At 39.9% G+C, this 17,587-nt stretch overlaps 2 protein-coding genes and 1 non-coding gene across 24 annotated transcripts in view; 1 reads left to right on the top strand and 2 right to left on the bottom strand.

The window, feature by feature from the left end:
- si:dkey-193n17.9 overlaps positions 1 to 17,587 on the bottom strand; it is a 53,065-nt gene that overhangs the window by 2,808 nt on the left and 32,670 nt on the right. The gene's annotated exons all lie outside the window — the stretch shown is intronic.
- stxbp5l (syntaxin binding protein 5L) overlaps positions 1 to 17,587 on the top strand; it is a 231,424-nt gene that overhangs the window by 183,423 nt on the left and 30,414 nt on the right. For 6 of the 19 annotated variants that reach the window (XM_087266927.1, XM_087266920.1, XM_087266916.1 and 3 more), the window contains one exon: positions 4,221 to 4,325. In XM_087266927.1, the coding sequence (XP_087123053.1) occupies positions 4,221 to 4,325 (105 nt within the window). 19 annotated transcript variants of the gene reach the window in all.
- On the bottom strand, positions 6,231 to 10,465 carry LOC147842394 (uncharacterized). The gene is made up of 2 exons (XM_087267964.1): positions 10,063 to 10,465; positions 6,231 to 9,515 (listed from the first exon to the last, which is right to left on the bottom strand). The coding sequence occupies exon 2, from the start codon at positions 9,098 to 9,100 to the stop codon at positions 7,049 to 7,051; it is 2,052 nt and encodes a 683-aa protein (XP_087124090.1). The 5' UTR covers positions 9,101 to 9,515; positions 10,063 to 10,465; the 3' UTR covers positions 6,231 to 7,048.

The raw sequence follows: 17,587 nt of genomic DNA, 5'->3' as shown, positions 1-17,587 counted from the left end.
AAATAAATAATGAATGAGCTCAAGGTTGCACAGATGGTTCTGGTGCTGTTTTCCTTGCGTTTGCTCATGGGCACAAACTCTTTACCATTATGAGCTCTTTCTGTGTCATCTAACATCACCTCTCTTAACATAAAATTGCTTTGGCTGATGTATTTACTTTATCTGTAAAAGCTTGTCATTATCTTTTAGCTTTTTTTTCTCTCCTCTAACCCAGATCTCATTTTTTTCTTGCCTTATTTATTTGCATTTATTCATATCATCTCTGACCTCCTAGCAAACTTTCTGTTTTCAGTCTCCCCTGCTCTCCATCAGGTCCAGTAATTGGGCCACACTCCACTTTGAAGTTCTCTTAAGTGTTTTCTCTCTCTGTCTAGTCGACTAGTTGTTGTTTGTGCGGGTGTTGTTTTTGTCAGCGGGCTTGAGGTGTTTTTTTTTTAGACCCTGCTGATTGTGGCATAGTGCCAGCTGGTTAATAAGACAAGATGTCAGCCATCAACTGTGACCGGGAAAGATATTTATTTTTAAGACAAAAAAAAAATTGTTTTGAAATGAAAGATAAAAATAAGAACAAAAGAAAGCAAATGAGAGAGGACAGAAAGCGGTAATTTGTTTTCCATTATTTCTGATGAGCTTATTGTACCCATCTAACCCACAGACTTATAGCAATATTCACTCACCAGCCACTTTATTGGGTACACCTTACTACTAGTACACCCTACGACCTACTAGGACCCCCTTTTGCCATCAAAACTGCCTTAAGCCTTCGTGGCATAGATTTAGCAAGGTACTGGAAATATTCCTCAGAAATTTTGGTCAACAATACAGTGGCATCACACAGTTGCTGCAGATTTGTCAGCTGCACATTCATGATGTGAATCTCCCATTCCACTGCATCGCAAAGGTGCTCTATTGGATTAAGAACTGATGCTGTGGATGCCAGTGAACTTCAAGAAACTAGTCAAAATATATGTTGCATAATTCGTCTATGTAAAATCCAAATTTGAACATGGGTTTCATATATGCAGCTTGCATATATTTCCATGTTTTATTTTTCTTTATGAATTAAAATGCTTACATTGCATACAAATGTTACTTACAAATATATATATCTTAATAAAAGAGAATTACATATTAGTATTTAGTTTGTGCTTGCAATTCTTAGACACAAAATAAATGAATGAATACAATATATTTAATTTACCAGCATTTTACATCCGTTAACATGCCTTCATATTTTCTTGTTCTATGTTAAGAGGCAAAACACAGGACAAGGTTTATGGAACTGAGTAACATATGCTTTGCTGTTCTTTGCTGTGCTCAATTATTCATCCATTTGTCTTTTATTATCTTCATCTGATTAAAATAACCTTTTTACCTCTCTGTTAAACCAGTTAGGTTAAAATAAATAAATAAATAAATAAATACTTAAAAAAAAAAAATAAATAAATAAATAAATACATAAAGTAAATAAATAAAATAATGCATGCATGGTAAGGTTTGATGATACATATACTATTATAGGCTTTTATGTTGCAGTGACGCACTGGATTTGCTAGCTTGACTTTATTATAATTCACATTTGAGAGTAAAATATTGTAAGCTGATGCCGCAGCACAGATGGTCGACATTGTAGATGCTTTATATTGGCATCAAATGGCAAGAGTCAGTATTTAGAAGAGAGCAATGAGAAGCTTTTGGCCTGACAGTTCAAAAAAGGACTGAGGAAGGCTATTAATACAGTAAAAACAGAATAACCAGGAGACCTGCGATACGCCTGTCAGCTTCTCACAACACTGTTCTCTCATCTTTGCCCTCAGCAGTTTGGCCCCAATTCACACAGCAGTCATGATTTATGCCATCAGGTCGACACCTGCAGTGGGTCTTATGAATTTATCATGTGTGATGAGGTTAAATGCAGGGGAAATCTCCACCATTCTGTAGCTGATGAAGATGCTCGTGTGCGCTGATGATGAATGAAGCGTGTCATGTGCTGCTCTATAAATTCTACTAGTTATTTTCCAACCTCTAGATTGAATAAAGGTCGATGCAAGGACAAGTCAAAGGTTCCTTAAATAAGAGATTAAAAGCTCTGATTTATTAATCATATCAGTTACTTTAAGAGAGGTCTGTTTCTGCCAAGAAAAAAGATAACTAATTTGTTTTATTAAGCAATTTTGGATTTATATATTATAACTTTGGGTTTATTCTTCATAATTCTGACTTCTCCTTCATAAGCATTGTTACTTATTGTTATTTTTTTTGCATTCATAGACTTTCCTGCAATTCAGAATTTGTCATTCAAATCTGAGTTAATTTAAAGTTTACATATTACAATTGTCCTCACAATTATGAGGTGTAAAAACTCACAACTGCAAGTTTATAATTAGAAATTGTGAGATACCAACATGCAATTCTGTCAGAATTACAAAATATGAACTATGAATTATGATAAAAGTCTAATTGTGACACAAAAAGTGGCAACTACATTTGTAGGGTTCAATAATTATTAATATTTGTTTGATTTCCAGTGCAAAATCAAGCTTCCATACTTAACAGATTTTAAATCAGTTTACAATTAAAACAATTATTTGTATTTAACTTGAATTTAAGTAAAGGAAGTCAAGTCTGTTTGGCAACTTTAATGCTTTGAAACCATATTTGTTTTACACATATTCTAATGTATCATTTGTAATACACAACATTAAATAAATGAAAATAAATAATGCATACTAGACTATTTGTTATTTTTTATATATTATATATTATATTATTCATTCAGCCACCAAGATACCTTTTATGTTTATAGTATTGTATATTAATTTCATATTAGTTTAATTTATTAATATTAATGTTTCCATAATGCGATTACAATAGGATTTTGGCGATATTGCAATTAACCTTTGTCTCAGGTACACACAATACTTCAGTTAATCTAATGCGATTAAACTCATAATTGTAATCAATTACTTGCAAGTATGTACCATGTGCCATTATTATTCAGAACAGGTTTGTAAACAACTCTTTATCCAGTGATAGGGGAATAAAAAAAACGCATTACAGCTATTGCACTGAATAGAAATATGTTTTGCATATTTGATATATATTTAGAGTGAAACAGTTGCCAGTAAACACTAGTTTACAATATTAAGAATGGCAGTAAAAATAACCACACTACATTACACTTCGGACCAAATACAATGAAAAAAATCATTCAAAGATGATTTCTTGGATTTACTAAAATTGCTAAAAGTGGTTGCAAACAATTTATTTGGGCTGAATTTTAACAAACAAATTAAGTTGAACCATATTAATTGTTTGCAAAAAATTTGCAGAAATCATTTTTTTCAGTGTTGTAGGAAAAATAAAGCGTACATGTAAATAACGTAAAGAGTAAATTAATTTTATTGTTATGAATCAAATCTGCACTCTGACTACTATTGTGCATATAAACAAATTATATACATAAGCTGCACATTTTTGGTAAACTTTGATTGTCAGTATTCATTCCTCAGTTGAACAATGTTATTTGAACATTGACAAACATCCCCATAAACTGTAACAAAAAAGCTGGGTTCCACACAGTTCCTTCATGTTGTCCCAACACAAATTGATTAAGTTAATTTTATTGTTTTTTACAAATTTAAGTAGACATAAAACATAAATATTTAAAATATTATATATTGAACAAGATAATTAAGCTGTGCTCAAAAAACTCAAGAATTGTGTTATTTCAGCTCATTTTTAATTAGTTTGAATAACAAGCAGCAAACACATTTTTTAATATACCTGTACTGTATTTATATGTGCTTTCTGTTTGACCAAGATAAATGCATTGTGGACTGACTTTCTTAAAAAATATATTTAAAAGATTGTGTGCTCATACAAAACACCATTATGTCAAGTGATAGTGTTACAGAGGTATTTAATAATTGTTTGACTAAATACTGTTGAAAATTTTAACTCATTATTTTCATTAACGTTCTTGAAAGGTTGAATACCACATAGAAATATTGCTTAGACCAAATTTGGACATGCTGAGGATCTCTAAAGTGTTTGAACTGTGACAAAGACAGATATTTTAATATTTCTCCAGTGTGATTTTTTTATTTTCCTGTAGTAGCAACCTCCTGTTATAAATCCCGATGACCTTTATCAAGCTGATTGGTTGTATGAGACTGAGCCTGGAATGTGACATTGACTATGTGATCTTTGATTTCCAGCACCCTACACCCCTTCCCTCCATAATGACCCTCGAGGCACAGGGGAACCTGTGTCCAACCTCCGCTCCTGCCACTACAGTCCTGTCTTTTACCTGCTGGACAATGGTAAGAATGTGTCCAGCCTATTGAAAACAGCCACACGCACTGGTCTGCAGCTCTTGCTCCTCTGAGTCTGCGTGTGTGTCTGTTTGTTAAGAGTTGCATGCTGCTGTAGAAGTAGCTCATAGTGGCCTGTTCACGCTCTGTGCTGCTGCAATGCAGGTGTGTGTGTGCGTGTGTAAGTTTGCTTCACATGTGGCTACAGTATCATTGGCATGTGTGTGATTAGAGCATGGTAGTGTGTAGTATGTAGTGTTGTGTGTGTTGATGAGACAGGCGATGTTGTGACTAATTGTGAGTTTGAGGTCCGTTGGGATCAAACGGCCCTTATGTTTTTTTAATATCTTTTTACAGTAGTTCAAATATTGCTGTTGGTTTTTTGTGGCTGACACTTGAATATTGATCTTACTGAAATTCATTAAATTCTGTAGGTCAAGTTTAATTTAAAAGGGAGCGAGTTTGAGTTTGCTGTTAAGAGAAAATGGTAGGCTTCATCAATTTTCTCTTTTCTTACAGTTTTATTTAGTTTCCGATCCAGACACTGCAATTAGCATTAGCACTATTGGCAGGTCATTGATATAGTTTGTAGAGAAGGGGACAACAGGGCAAAGGAGAATGTGATAAGAAAAGAAATGTTCTTTAAAGTATTTTAATACTACACTGTAAAACCCAAAAAGTTAAGGTAACTCAAACCATTTGAGGAAATAGATTGCAACAAATCATTTAAGTTCAAAAACTACTCCTAATGAGTACTGTGAACTTACTCCATTTGAAGTAATGAGGTATTTGTTAACTCATTACCTTCAACAGTTCAAACTCTTTTCAAATGAGTAGAGTTAACTTTTAGTCAATTTTGAGTTACCTACACTCATTTCATTTGATAATGTTGACTTGATAATGTTGACACACACTCAATTTTTTATGGCATTTTTCATATTCTGCAGTTATTAAACGACAACAAAACGTTACATGGATTGTTCATGCTATCGGCCTCAGATGTATTGCATACAGTCTAATGCAAAGAAATAATAATGTCACTTACAGGTACACTAAAACTCACTGAGCTCCTATTTTACAGTTTTAAAAGTAATACTTTTAAAAGATTGTAAAATCCATGCATTGTGTATTTTGATTCAGTAAGTCCACATAAGACCCTCAAGGGTTTATCTGTTAGCTTTTAGTAACACAACCCTTCATAATTGTACTTTATGTGTACCATTGAGAACATATTTTGTTCTGTAAACATTTGATATACAATATTTGAATTGAATTTATTCACTGATTAATAGGGATGTAACGGTATTGTAAATACTGTCATACCGCAATATTAATTTTTTTCGATATTACCGAAGTCGCATGACTCGGTAAAACTATAGGTCTTCTGAGAAAATTTGCTCAGGCGAATGAAGCGAACGGGAGGTAACGAAAACTACAATTCCCATCAGCCCATGCTTGACCATCATCCCTTGCGGTCTGTTGTCGCTACAGATCCAGTAATGCGGAAATGGAGTGTGCTGCTAGAAGCGGGGATGAAAAAGAGCTGGAAAACTCTAAAGCGGGTGTTGTCGCCGCGCGCGTACTGAATAGCGGTGTTGTCGCGCGAGTTCTTATCAGCTGTGTTGTCGCGCGCGTACTGAATAGCGGTGTTGTCAGCACACAACGTTACCCACTGCTGTCAACCTGGGTCAAGTCATATCTCTCCTGTCCCAGAAACCTCAGTCCCAAATGAGAGGGTTTTTTTTCTGTTGCAGGGGACATTGTAAATGCCCAGAGATACCAGCTTTTACCAGATTATATTTATATGATAATTTTCCTTTAAACCCATCTCTATCTAAGTGAGTGAGTGATTAAATGTTGAATGAGATTGTCACGGTCGGTGAGGGGAAAAGGAGCGAGGACTCAGGTGCAGCAATAATGGGTTTTTATTAATTATAAAATGAAAACAAAAAGGCAAAACAAACAACCCCGAGGGGGAAAAACTCTAATAAAGCAAATAAATGAACAAACAAACTTGACTGGCTGGACAAGACAGGGCTAGACACAACAGGACAGGAAACTTTCGACGACGAACTCACAAAGGACTGAAAACATGAGGGGGATTATAAAGCAAAAAGTAAATTGACACAGGTGAACACAATTAACTAATAATGGGTTGACAAGGAGGGTGGGACTAGACAATAGACGGGAGAGCGCATGACACAGAGAGACAATACAAGCCATGCGCTCACATAACACAACACTGAAGCACACGACAAAAGCACGTGACCACAATGTAAACACCGAGCCACGTGCTTTGACAAAAGACGCAAGACACGAGCACACGATAGATAAACACCTTACCGTGCGCTCACATATAAGCAACGCGCATGCTTCATCTCAGCGCCAACCAAAACTGAAACCAACTAGACGGAGGCGCCGAGAATAAAGCAGCGCGCTGCTGACAGAACAAACACAAACACTAGTACAAGAGCGCGCGCGTCTGAGGGACGCAGAGCGCGCGCGGCCACATCATGTGGCAGCGCGCACACTCTGCGTACACCCACGACGGCGCACGCGCACACAGAGACAGAAACAGGACCAGACATTGAGTAGTGTCAGAGCTCTGCCACCAAAACAAGAATTTACAAGACCAAAGTGGCAGAACCCTGACACTAGCCCCCCCCCAAAAGGGACGCCACCTGGCGTCCCTAAAGGGAACATCCAACAAGGTACAAGACAGACAAGAAACACTACAAGACAACAAAACAGGCAACATCAACAGACACAAGACAGGGAGGTGAACAGGCAAGACGACATGAAGGGAGGGAGGGAAGCCAAGCCAGACCCAACAAGACAAACAAGGGAGGGATGGGAGGGCAAGACCAGGGAGGATCAGGAGGGACAGTCCAGGGTGGATTCAGTGGGTCGGGGGCCCCGGCAGGGAGCCAGGGTGGAGCCGGAGGGTCCGTCCAGGGTGCAGGGAGGGAACACCAGGGAGGAGCAGGAGGGACGACCCAGGGAGAGTCTATCAGGGGAGACAAGGCAGGAGGTCGGTGGGGAGCCGGCTGGACTGGAGGCCTGTGGGGAGCCGGCTGGGCTGGAGACCAGAGGGGAGCCGGCAGGGCTGGAGACCAGAGGGGAGCCGGCAGGGCTGGAGACCAGAGGGGAGCCGGCAGGGCTGGAGACCAGAGGGGAGCCGGCAGGGCTGGAGACCAGAGGGGAGCCGGCAGGGCTGGAGACCAGAGGGGAGCCGGCAGGGCTGGAGACCAGAGGGGAGCCGGCAGGGCAGGAGACCAGAGGGGAGCCGGCAGGGCAGGAGACCAGAGGGGAGCCGGCAGGGCAGGAGACCAGAGGGGAGCCGGCAGGGCAGGAGACCAGAGGGGAGCCGGCAGGGCAGGAGACCAGAGGGGAGCCGGCAGGGCAGGAGACCAGAGGGGAGCCGGCAGGGCAGGAGACCAGAGGGGAGCCGGCAGGGCAGGAGACCAGAGGGGAGCCGGCAGGGCAGGAGACCAGAGGGGAGCCGGCAGGGCAGGAGACCAGAGGGGAGCCGGCAGGGCGAGGCGCCGGGCTGGGACCGGCAGGGCGAGACGTCTGGGTGGCGCCGGCAGGGCAGGGAGCCGAGCTGGGGCCGGCTGGGCAAGGAGCCGGGCTGGGGCCGGCTGGGCGAGACGTCTGGGTGGCGCCGGCAGGGCAAGGAGCCGGGCTGGTGCCGGCAGGGCTAGACGTCTGGTTGATGCCGGCAGGGCAAGGAGCCGGGCTGGGGCCGGCAGGGCAAGACGTCTGGGTGGCGCCGGCAGGGCAAGGAGCCGGGCTGGTGCCGGCAGGGCTAGACGTCTGGGTGGCGCCGGCAGGGCGAGGAGCCGGACTGGGACCGGCACTGAGGGGCGCTCAGGGGCTGGAGCCGACACTGGAGGGCGCTCAGGGGCTGGAGCCGACACTGGAGGGCGCTCAGGGGCTGGAGCCGACACTGGAGGGCGCTCAGGGGCTGGAGCCGACACTGGAGGGCGCTCAGGGGCTGGAGCCGACACTGGAGGGCGCTCAGGGGCTGGAGCCGACACTGGAGGGCGCTCAGGGGCTGGAGCCGACACTGGAGGGCGCTCAGGGGCTGGAGCCGACACTGGAGGGCGCTCAGGGGCTGGAGCCGACACTGGAGGGCGCTCAGGGGCTGGAGCCGACACTGGAGGGCGCTCAGGGGCTGGAGCCGTTGTGGTGGAGGAGCCCTTTCTCCTCCGACGCTTCCTTGGTCTGGGTGGCGGGAAGCTGGCCACCTCTTCAGACACTGCAGTATACTCCACTGCCTGCAGGACTGGTGCAGTGTCTGATGCGGGTGCCTCAGTAAGTGATGCTGCAGCCAGGATGGTAACTGAAAGGGCTGCAGCAGGTTCAGTCACCTCTGGGTGGGCGACAGGTGAGGCTGACCCGTTCTTCCTCCTCCGTCTCCATTGGTGGGTCATCGGAGGACTGGGGATTTGGCAATCTGTAAGTGGGAGGGGCGGTGGACCAAGTGGAGGCAGGCCACCATTTCCCTGGCTGTGGTAGACATAACTCACAAACTGCCAGAATGTTAAAATCCCCAGCATTCCCATCTCCCAGGCCTGAAGGGGGCTGTTGAGTCCAGCGTTGAACGCCTCCTTCAGTGCAGTGTTTGTAGATTCAAGCCCCTCTGCAGCGTAGATGAACTGGTATGCAAACTCCTTCACTGTAGATACCCCTTGATGGAGTGAAAGGAGTCTGCCTAAACGCTCCTTCTGCTGGCATGCAGAGGGACGAGAAGAGGGAGATGGGAAAAGGAAGATACCCATTTTCTGCTGAGTCCTCTGTTTTGGTGAGTTCGTACTGTCACGGTCGGTGAGGGGAAAAGGAGCGAGGACTCAGGTGCAGCAATAATGGGTTTTTATTAATTATAAAATGAAAACAAAAAGGCAAAACAAACAACCCCGAGGGGGAAAAACTCTAATAAAGCAAATAAATGAACAAACAAACTTGACTGGCTGGACAAGACAGGGCTAGACACAACAGGACAGGAAACTTTCGACGACGAACTCACAAAGGACTGAAAACATGAGGGGGATTATAAAGCAAAAAGTAAATTGACACAGGTGAACACAATTAACTAATAATGGGTTGACAAGGAGGGTGGGACTAGACAATAGACGGGAGAGCGCATGACACAGAGAGAGAATACAAGCCATGCGCTCACATAACACAACACTGAAGCTGCGTCCCAAATCGCATACTTATGCACTATTCTACGCCATTTTGTAGTATAAATAGTGTAAGTAGTGTGTTCACACTGAAAAGTCTTAAAATAATAAGTGCACTTTAATTACCCGGATGATGCACTCATTCAGCCGCTAAAATGAAGTGTGTAATGATGGACACTTCACGCACTCAACGACCGCAGGTTTGCTTACGTAGCGGAAGGGGCGGAGCTATCGGACGCACATGTTGGATAACTTTATTTATTTTGGATGGAGAAAGCAAATTTCTCCTACGAGAGTGATTATATCGCCTCCCGATGGTGAATGCGGCAATACTCACGATAGGTATTATTTGATAATTCGGTCGTTTATTTCAATGATTTGGCAACCGTCAAACGTCATCAGGGAAACGGTTTGAATTTCCGTTTAGTAAAAAAACATTAGTGTGCCATTTGGGACAACACTACATACATGTACTATCCTGTTGAGTGTGTAAGTGCATAAGTACATAGTGCATGAGTGCATAGTGTATAGTGTGCCATTTGGGACGCAGCATGAAGCACACGACAAAAGCACGTGACCACAATGTAAACACCGAGCCACGTGCTTTGACAAAAGACGCAAGACACGAGCACACGATAGATAAACACCTTACCGTGCGCTCACATATAAGCAACGCGCATGCTTCATCTCAGCGCCAACCAAAACTGAAACCAACTAGACGGAGGCGCCGAGAATAAAGCAGCGCGCTGCTGACAGAACAAACACAAACACTAGTACAAGAGCGCGCGCGTCTGAGGGACGCAGAGCGCGCGCGGCCACATCATGTGGCAGCGCGCACACTCTGCGTACACCCACGACGGCGCGCGCGCACACAGAGACAGAAACAGGACCAGACATTGAGTAGTGTCAGAGCTCTGCCACCAAAACAAGAATTTACAAGACCAAAGTGGCAGAACCCTGACAGAGATGAGTTTTCAACACTACTAAATTGAAACTTTATTTTTTTTACATGGTTTAATATTATTTTGTTATTAAAATTGAAGTTCCTGTTTCAAAGCTTACAGATAGATGGCTATTTTGTATGTCATTGACACTTTTGGCACTTTTTTGGAGTATTTTCATAAGTTTTGTTTTTCCTGTAAATGATTCAATAAATACCGTACCGTGACATTCATACCGGGGTATTACCGTACCGTGAAATTCTGATACCGTTACATCCCTACTGATTAACGTATCTTACAAATGACTAGTGCTCAGCTTAGTCAATGTTAAATCTGTAATCAGATTTAAGTTTTAATAGTGATGTATCTGTGCTACTGGCAGAAATATAATATTGACAACTTTTCAAACAACTCTTCATAAGATTTATTTTCATAATACCATATTTATATGGAATTTGATGCTGAAGAACTAACTTGTGGCAAAAAAAAGTTAGTTAACCTGCTAGAAAGAAACTCTACAAGTTTGGTGTCTCAAATGAAACCCAAATATTTTGTCAAATTCCTCCATCTTGTGAAAAGGACCGTGTTGTTTGTCTTTGCAGGTTTTGACTTGAAATCTATAAGCAAAAAAAAAAAAAAACTGAACACCCTGTGGCTCAGCCTGTTACAGTAGCCACGCCCCAACCTCTAACTATTGGTCAAGCTGGAATGCAATTGACAGATTTGAGAGGACTGCTTGAAATATTTTGATAGTGCCCTTTAGACTTATAAATCCCAGCAGGCACACGTGTCAGATGAGCAAAATTCAGCCATCGTCAAGACAACTTATCTTAACCTCCATTAATGATGTCAAAAGATGTTGATTTTAGATTCTGTTGGAAAGTGGCCAAAATCCAACACAGAGCCAACATCTTAAACCATCGTCATATTTACATCAAATACTGACATTTATTCGTCAGGTATGGCAACCACTAACTTCTGATAGACATCATAGTGGGAATATCCACACAACGTCAAGCTGCTAACATCATTAGACGACGTTGATACTTGGTTGATTTTAGGTTGGACATTAGACATTGACGTCGGCCTGATGTTGGGTTCTGACATAAACCCAATTTTCATTTCTAAAAAAAATGCAACGTCCCCATGACAATAGGGTACATGGTCAATCTGACGTCATGTTGACGGGCCGTGCTCATAAATGAACTCATAAATTGCGTTAAGTCAGGGGTCACCAAACTTGTTCCTGGAGGGCCGGTGTCCTGCAGATTTTAGCTCCTACCAGAATCTAACACACCTGAACAAGCTAATTGAGGTTTTACTAGGTATACTTGAAACACCCAGGCAGGTGTGTTGAGGCAAGTTAGAGCTAAACCCTGCAGGCACACTGGCCCTCCATGGATCAAGATTGGTGACCCCTGCGTTAAGTAGTCAATGACCTGGATTAGGAGAAATTAATTTAAAACATGCATGTCACCCTAATTTTGTGGAAACTTACTGTTTCAATGATTTCAAAAATATAGTTTGCTTCCTGGATACAATTTACATTATTTACACTGACTGCAAAGCTTTCTCTGACAGCATGGCTGAAAGCATGATAATTCCATTTATGCTAATAGTGCTTTTGCTCACTTTTTAAAATGTGCTGCATGTGAATGGCCTTAAGTGTTGGCTCATTTTGAAGATGTAAAATCTACCAGGTCACTTCACAGCTCGTCAAGCTGTGTTGCTAATCGATGACCTACTCTTTTTCTAGGGGATTTCTCTTTTCTTATTTTAGCCAAACTAATACAGCAGATTTCTGAGAAAGAACTGTGCCTGTTGTCTACATCTTTACTTCGGAAATATATCCATTTCTTCAGTTTAGTGGATGCTGACGTGAGCTGAAAGCAAAGCAGTCTGTAATTTATTCAAATTGTAGAGCAGAATAGCTGAAGACATTTTTTGAGATCATTCCAAAACAATCCCAAATTACTGTTCATCTCAGTCAGGCTCACGGAGGAGTCGGTGGGATTGAAGCCACGGTGTTCTGAACATTCTAACGAGCAGCTAAACGACTCCTGAAATTTTGCCCATGGAAGGAAAGAACAAAGAAAAAAAAAGAAACAATAATACAGAATGGCCACTTGAGGTCTGATGTTGAAATCAGTTGGTGCCAGATATGATGTTTGGCATTGTAGCTTTACCACTGGATAACAATAAGTAGATATGTCCAAGATGGATTTGTTAGTCCGCATTGGTTTATTCACAGAGAAAATAGCTTGCAAAATGGCTTTAATGTGCTCATCTCTCATATCAACATGTAGCCTGCTCTTCCTCTCCATCTCTCTCATGTTTGCGCACCTGCACATGTGTGTGCAGACTGATCTTATCAGCGTACAGGCTAATGGGAAAGACTCCACATCTAAGGCATGGGTTATTGATCCCGGAATTTTAATTACTGCTATTTCCAGGAGCAATTTCCGATTTGTGTTATGTTCAGATCGCATCCGTCCCCACTTTCCAGGAAAAAGAGTGGGAGAAAGAAGGATACAGCTGTACCTTAATATGAGTTTTTAAATGGTTTTTTAAGTGGGTTTTTTTTTTGTTGTCTTTTTTGCTTCTGATGTCTGAGGTTCAAACCAATCCAGTGCTTTAAAGATCCATTAAATTTTATTTGGTTTATCAGGTAACAGGCAGACGAGGAAGACTAATGTTTGAATGTTTACACTGGTATTGTAGCAGCTATTTTGTTCATTTTTGACAACATTCTTGATTTATGTGAGGTAGGACTCCATGAGCGAGTGTAAAGTTGGTCCTTTTTTTGACTTTATCATATAATATTGTGAAATAAGCTCACAATGTTTTCATATGCACTCCAAATAAAACCATAGAAAACAATAAGGAGAGCAGCAACTTGAATGCTAATGTGTTTGGATCAAGCGTATGATTTCTGATTCCCATCTAAAAAGTGTGATTCAACAATTAGTTGCAAGACTTGAAGACTTGATGATGATCTTCAACTAAGAAGAGGATCTTTTGTCAATGACTTTAATCGGTTTTGAATGGGTTTTTAACTACTCATGGAAGTGTTCAATGTGGACAATCACAAAACATTTTAAAACCTGTTTATACCTGTGTTTTCTGTTGTCTACTTTTAATTAGTTCAAAAATTAAGTTCTATATTAGACATAAGCATGTAAATTTCCTAGTTTGAACAATCCCCAAGAATAATTTTGGATATAACTTATTCCAGCTCCCTATAGCAGTTGTAAATGTCAACGTCCTAATATGGCACTATTAGAGAAAATGGTATAACTACACCATGGGTTTCTAAAAGTCATCTTTCTTTCAAATCGAATGAATTAATTTGAATCAGAATGAAATTGAATTTTTTAACACATATCAAACTCTTAAAAGTCCCAAGTTGAATAGGAGTGCTAATGGATAGACTTCTCCACATATTATAGGCCTCCTTGGTCAACACAGGAAAGCAAATTGCATTCATAAAACCATTACCTGGACTCTATAAGTGGAAAAGCATTAGCAGTGTGGTGAAAATGACTAAAATCACACCTTACTTTAATAACATACTACTGAAATGATGCTTAAGAGGAGAGTGTCATGTTGAGAAGTATTTTGTGTGTTTTAGTGACAAACTAGAGGCTTTGTGAGACTTTCTTTGGGATAAGATGGTTGGTTATTAAATGATTTTATTTAATTGCGTAGCAATGGAAGCTGATGAAACAGTATTTTGAATCCACTCATACATTTTTCATTCCAGCGGTAATACTACCATATATTACTCCTCAGACATTTAGCTCAGAATATGCTGTTTCCTTTGCAGTGCAAAATGCTTGCAAAATGTTGAACTTTTATTATTTATTTCTACACTTTAATTTGAACCTCTGTTTGTGTTTTTATTGTGTGTGCATGCACATGTGATTGGGTTCTGTGCATTTTATTGTGGTTTCTATCCAATAAAACATTATGGATATTAACTGTTACACCCTATTTGATGATTTTTAAATTAATGAATAGAGTTTTTCCCTCATCAACATGGGGAAAATGGAAATAAAAATTGATAGTGGTTTATTGTTTATGAGTTGTGTTTATAGTGTATATGCATTCTGCATGCATGTGTAAAGATGATCTATTTGTCTGGTGACAGTATGCGATTGGGCATGACTGTTGAATGAAACGTCACATGTCGGCATGCACACCTGCATGATTTACACGAAAGGTTTTTCTTTTGATTAATATTCATTTGAGCCGATCTGTTTATTTTTTTTTTTTACCTCTGCATCTTTTGCCTTTTGTTTTCTTTTGTTTTCTCTCTTTTTTTTAATGGATTAATTGCTCCTTTCTGTCCTATTTTGTTTTGTTTCAGTCAAGGGACCAGGCAGAAAGTTAAGTCTACCCACAGATCTTAAGACTGATCTTGGTACGGTAGGCCGAAAGCGAGCAGTTCATTTTCTTTAATCTTGCCTTCGATTCATCAACTTTCTCTGTTTCCATCCTGTTGAGAATGACATGATGAAGCCCCTTGTCCTTGCATTTTGCAGTTCATTTTTAATGCATTTTTGTTATTCTTTCACTTTCTTCTCATTTGAATTCATGAAACAGTGCAAAATTTCCTTCCTCACATCTCTGCGTGTGGCCTTTTTTTAATTATCAAAACAATTACGTTTCTCAGTGTACATTTTGCAAGTGTTTACAAAGGTGGTTTGTTCAACATACTCATTCCTAAGTTGAGAAAGGTATCATCCTGAAATCTCCTGCGACTGGTTCATTCTTTACGTCTAAACAGCCTTGCACCATCATAATTGGGTCATTCTATACCTCAGAACATGCTCTAACCCTACTGGACCATTCTTTAACTCTATGAAAGCCTGCTCATTTGTGATTGGACCATCCTCTACCTCTGAATGACATGCACTATTGTAATGAGATCATTCTTTGCAAGTGAGTTTGCCTCATCGTGACTTGGACCATTCTTTTGCCTTTTTTTACGGAAATCCTCCAAATTGTCTCTGTCTCTTTCGCTGAGTATCTCTCCTTGTTCTCTTTTCATTTTTCTTCTCTTTGTCTGGCTTTTTTTTAATGCTAGGCTGTGACTAACACACCTCTCGCTGAGGGCTGAACAATTTCCTCTTCCATTTCTTGTGCCAAACTTGACCTAATGTTCAATAATGAAAGTGTTCCTTCAACAGGTCAAGCTGTGCCGCATTAAAATGGAAAATAGAGCGTCTGGGCCATGAATGATTATACTTGTTTCTAATCCTCAAAGGTTTTGATTTGCACTTGGAAAAAATTAGAAAGCACTAGAGTCTCAGGTCATTTTTAAAATAAAAATAGTTTGATGGTTCAGGTTAAAGAAGCATTAAAAAGGACATGAAAATCAATACTTATTATAATTTTGGAGGGTTTTGTGAGTGTAATGTGTGTGCGTGAGGCTGAAATGGAGTTAGTGTGTGTATGTGTATCTACAGGTAGGTTTGGGTCACTTTGTGTAGTTTTGTGCTGTAGAACTGTCTCCCCTTGAATGCACTAGGGCCTACACAATATTTTTGTACTCTTTTTTTTAAATTGAGATGTTTTCATTTAGAAAAACCGACCCTAGTGCAGGCCAGGGAAAACAGATGTGAATATATCTGCGGACTGGGCTCCATTTTTTTTTAGGCTTTCTCATCCTGATTCTTCCTTGAGATATAAATTGATGCTATTTTAACAAATTCAAAATTCTGCATTAAAATCAGTTTGAAGATTGAAGACATATTGCTTATAAAGTAATAAATAATTACTACAAAAAATAGCTTAGGAAATAGACCACCATTTATTGCTTACAGTATATTAAAATACAGTTAAACTGTTCAATTTCAGAATACTATAACAATGCAAAATAAATTTATTTGTCTAAAACATTTTAAAATACACTTTCTAAAATTTACACTCCATGGTCACATGATCATTTCCAGTGTTGGGGGTAACGCATTACAAGTAACGCAAGTTATGTAATAATAATAATAATAATAACAATAATAATAATAATAATAATAATAATAATAATATGACTTTTCCAAGTAACGAGTAAAGTAAAGCCCATGGTCAGATCACATGATTTTTATTGTCGGTTATGAAAGTCACTGTCAGACTATGCAATATTTATTTATTTTTTTTCTTGAAAAAATCTTTTCACGAGTAACAAATGTGCCAGACTACACGTTCCTTCACAATCAGTCATCTTGGGACGTCTGTGATGAAGGTTATTTCCCAAAGCAGTCACAAGTGTTGCTATAGAGATATTCTTTATCTCAATTTAAATTTTTTTTTTTAATCTTATTTCAATCTCAATAAACACTGATGCTTGTTGACAACTAATAACTAAATTAATTAGGGGCATTTGTTACAACATGGATAGGATAAAACTTATGTTTCCTTTTTAATATTAGAATATTTTCTTTGAAATCTAAATTTAAATTATCTTGCCAGGGTTGCTTATTAAACACTACTTCTGCCTGAACTTGCCGCGAGTGAAATGGAGAAAATGAACATTAGCACATTAGCAGCTGTAAGGAGGCGTTGTGAGGCGTCACAAGCATGGTATTGGTTGTCATGAACTATGCCACATTACACAAGAAGAAACAATTGAATCTTGTCACAGCGCCCATTTGTCACTAATGAATCCCTACGTCAAGGAAATCGAGTCCAAATCATGACAAGTCAGAATATTTGATTTACTTTTTAGATTAGTTCATACGCTTTTAAAAATTTGTTTATGTTAAATTAAAATTTGTGTAATCACATTGAACCACACTCAATAAGAGAACAAGCTTCTCGCAGGAACAAACAAAACTAAAATGGCAGAGCATTACATTTCTATGATGGAAATATTCTCATTATTTTAAACACAAAAAGAAAATGGGATTGTCTCAATGGACAGTGACTTTACTGAACTAATAAGACAAAAATACAAAACTCATTGCTTTCAACTTTTCATTAATCTATATATACAGCATGTATAGTGTCTGAAAGTTCTCAGAAGGTAACCTTACTAAAAAAATTAAATTAGTTTTTATTTTTAAAGGTAAATAAAGGTGTAGGATATACCATCATTAAATACAGAGCTTTTCTATCTAAAAATAACCTGCAAGTTCTGAAAGGG

The sequence above is a fragment of the Danio rerio genome, chromosome 9 (genome assembly GCF_052040795.2).
Source record: "Danio rerio strain M-AB ecotype USA chromosome 9, GRCz13ab, whole genome shotgun sequence".
Classification (NCBI taxonomy): Eukaryota; Metazoa; Chordata; class Actinopteri; order Cypriniformes; family Danionidae; genus Danio; species Danio rerio.
Note: the sequence above shows the minus strand (reverse complement) of the source record. Positions and strands in the feature narration are given on the sequence as shown.

Excerpts from the sequence above, each read along its gene's own strand:
- LOC147842394 (XM_087267964.1), bottom strand. The coding sequence starts at position 9,100 with ATGGGTATCTTCCTTTTCCCATCTCCCTCTTCTCGTCCCTCTGCATGC.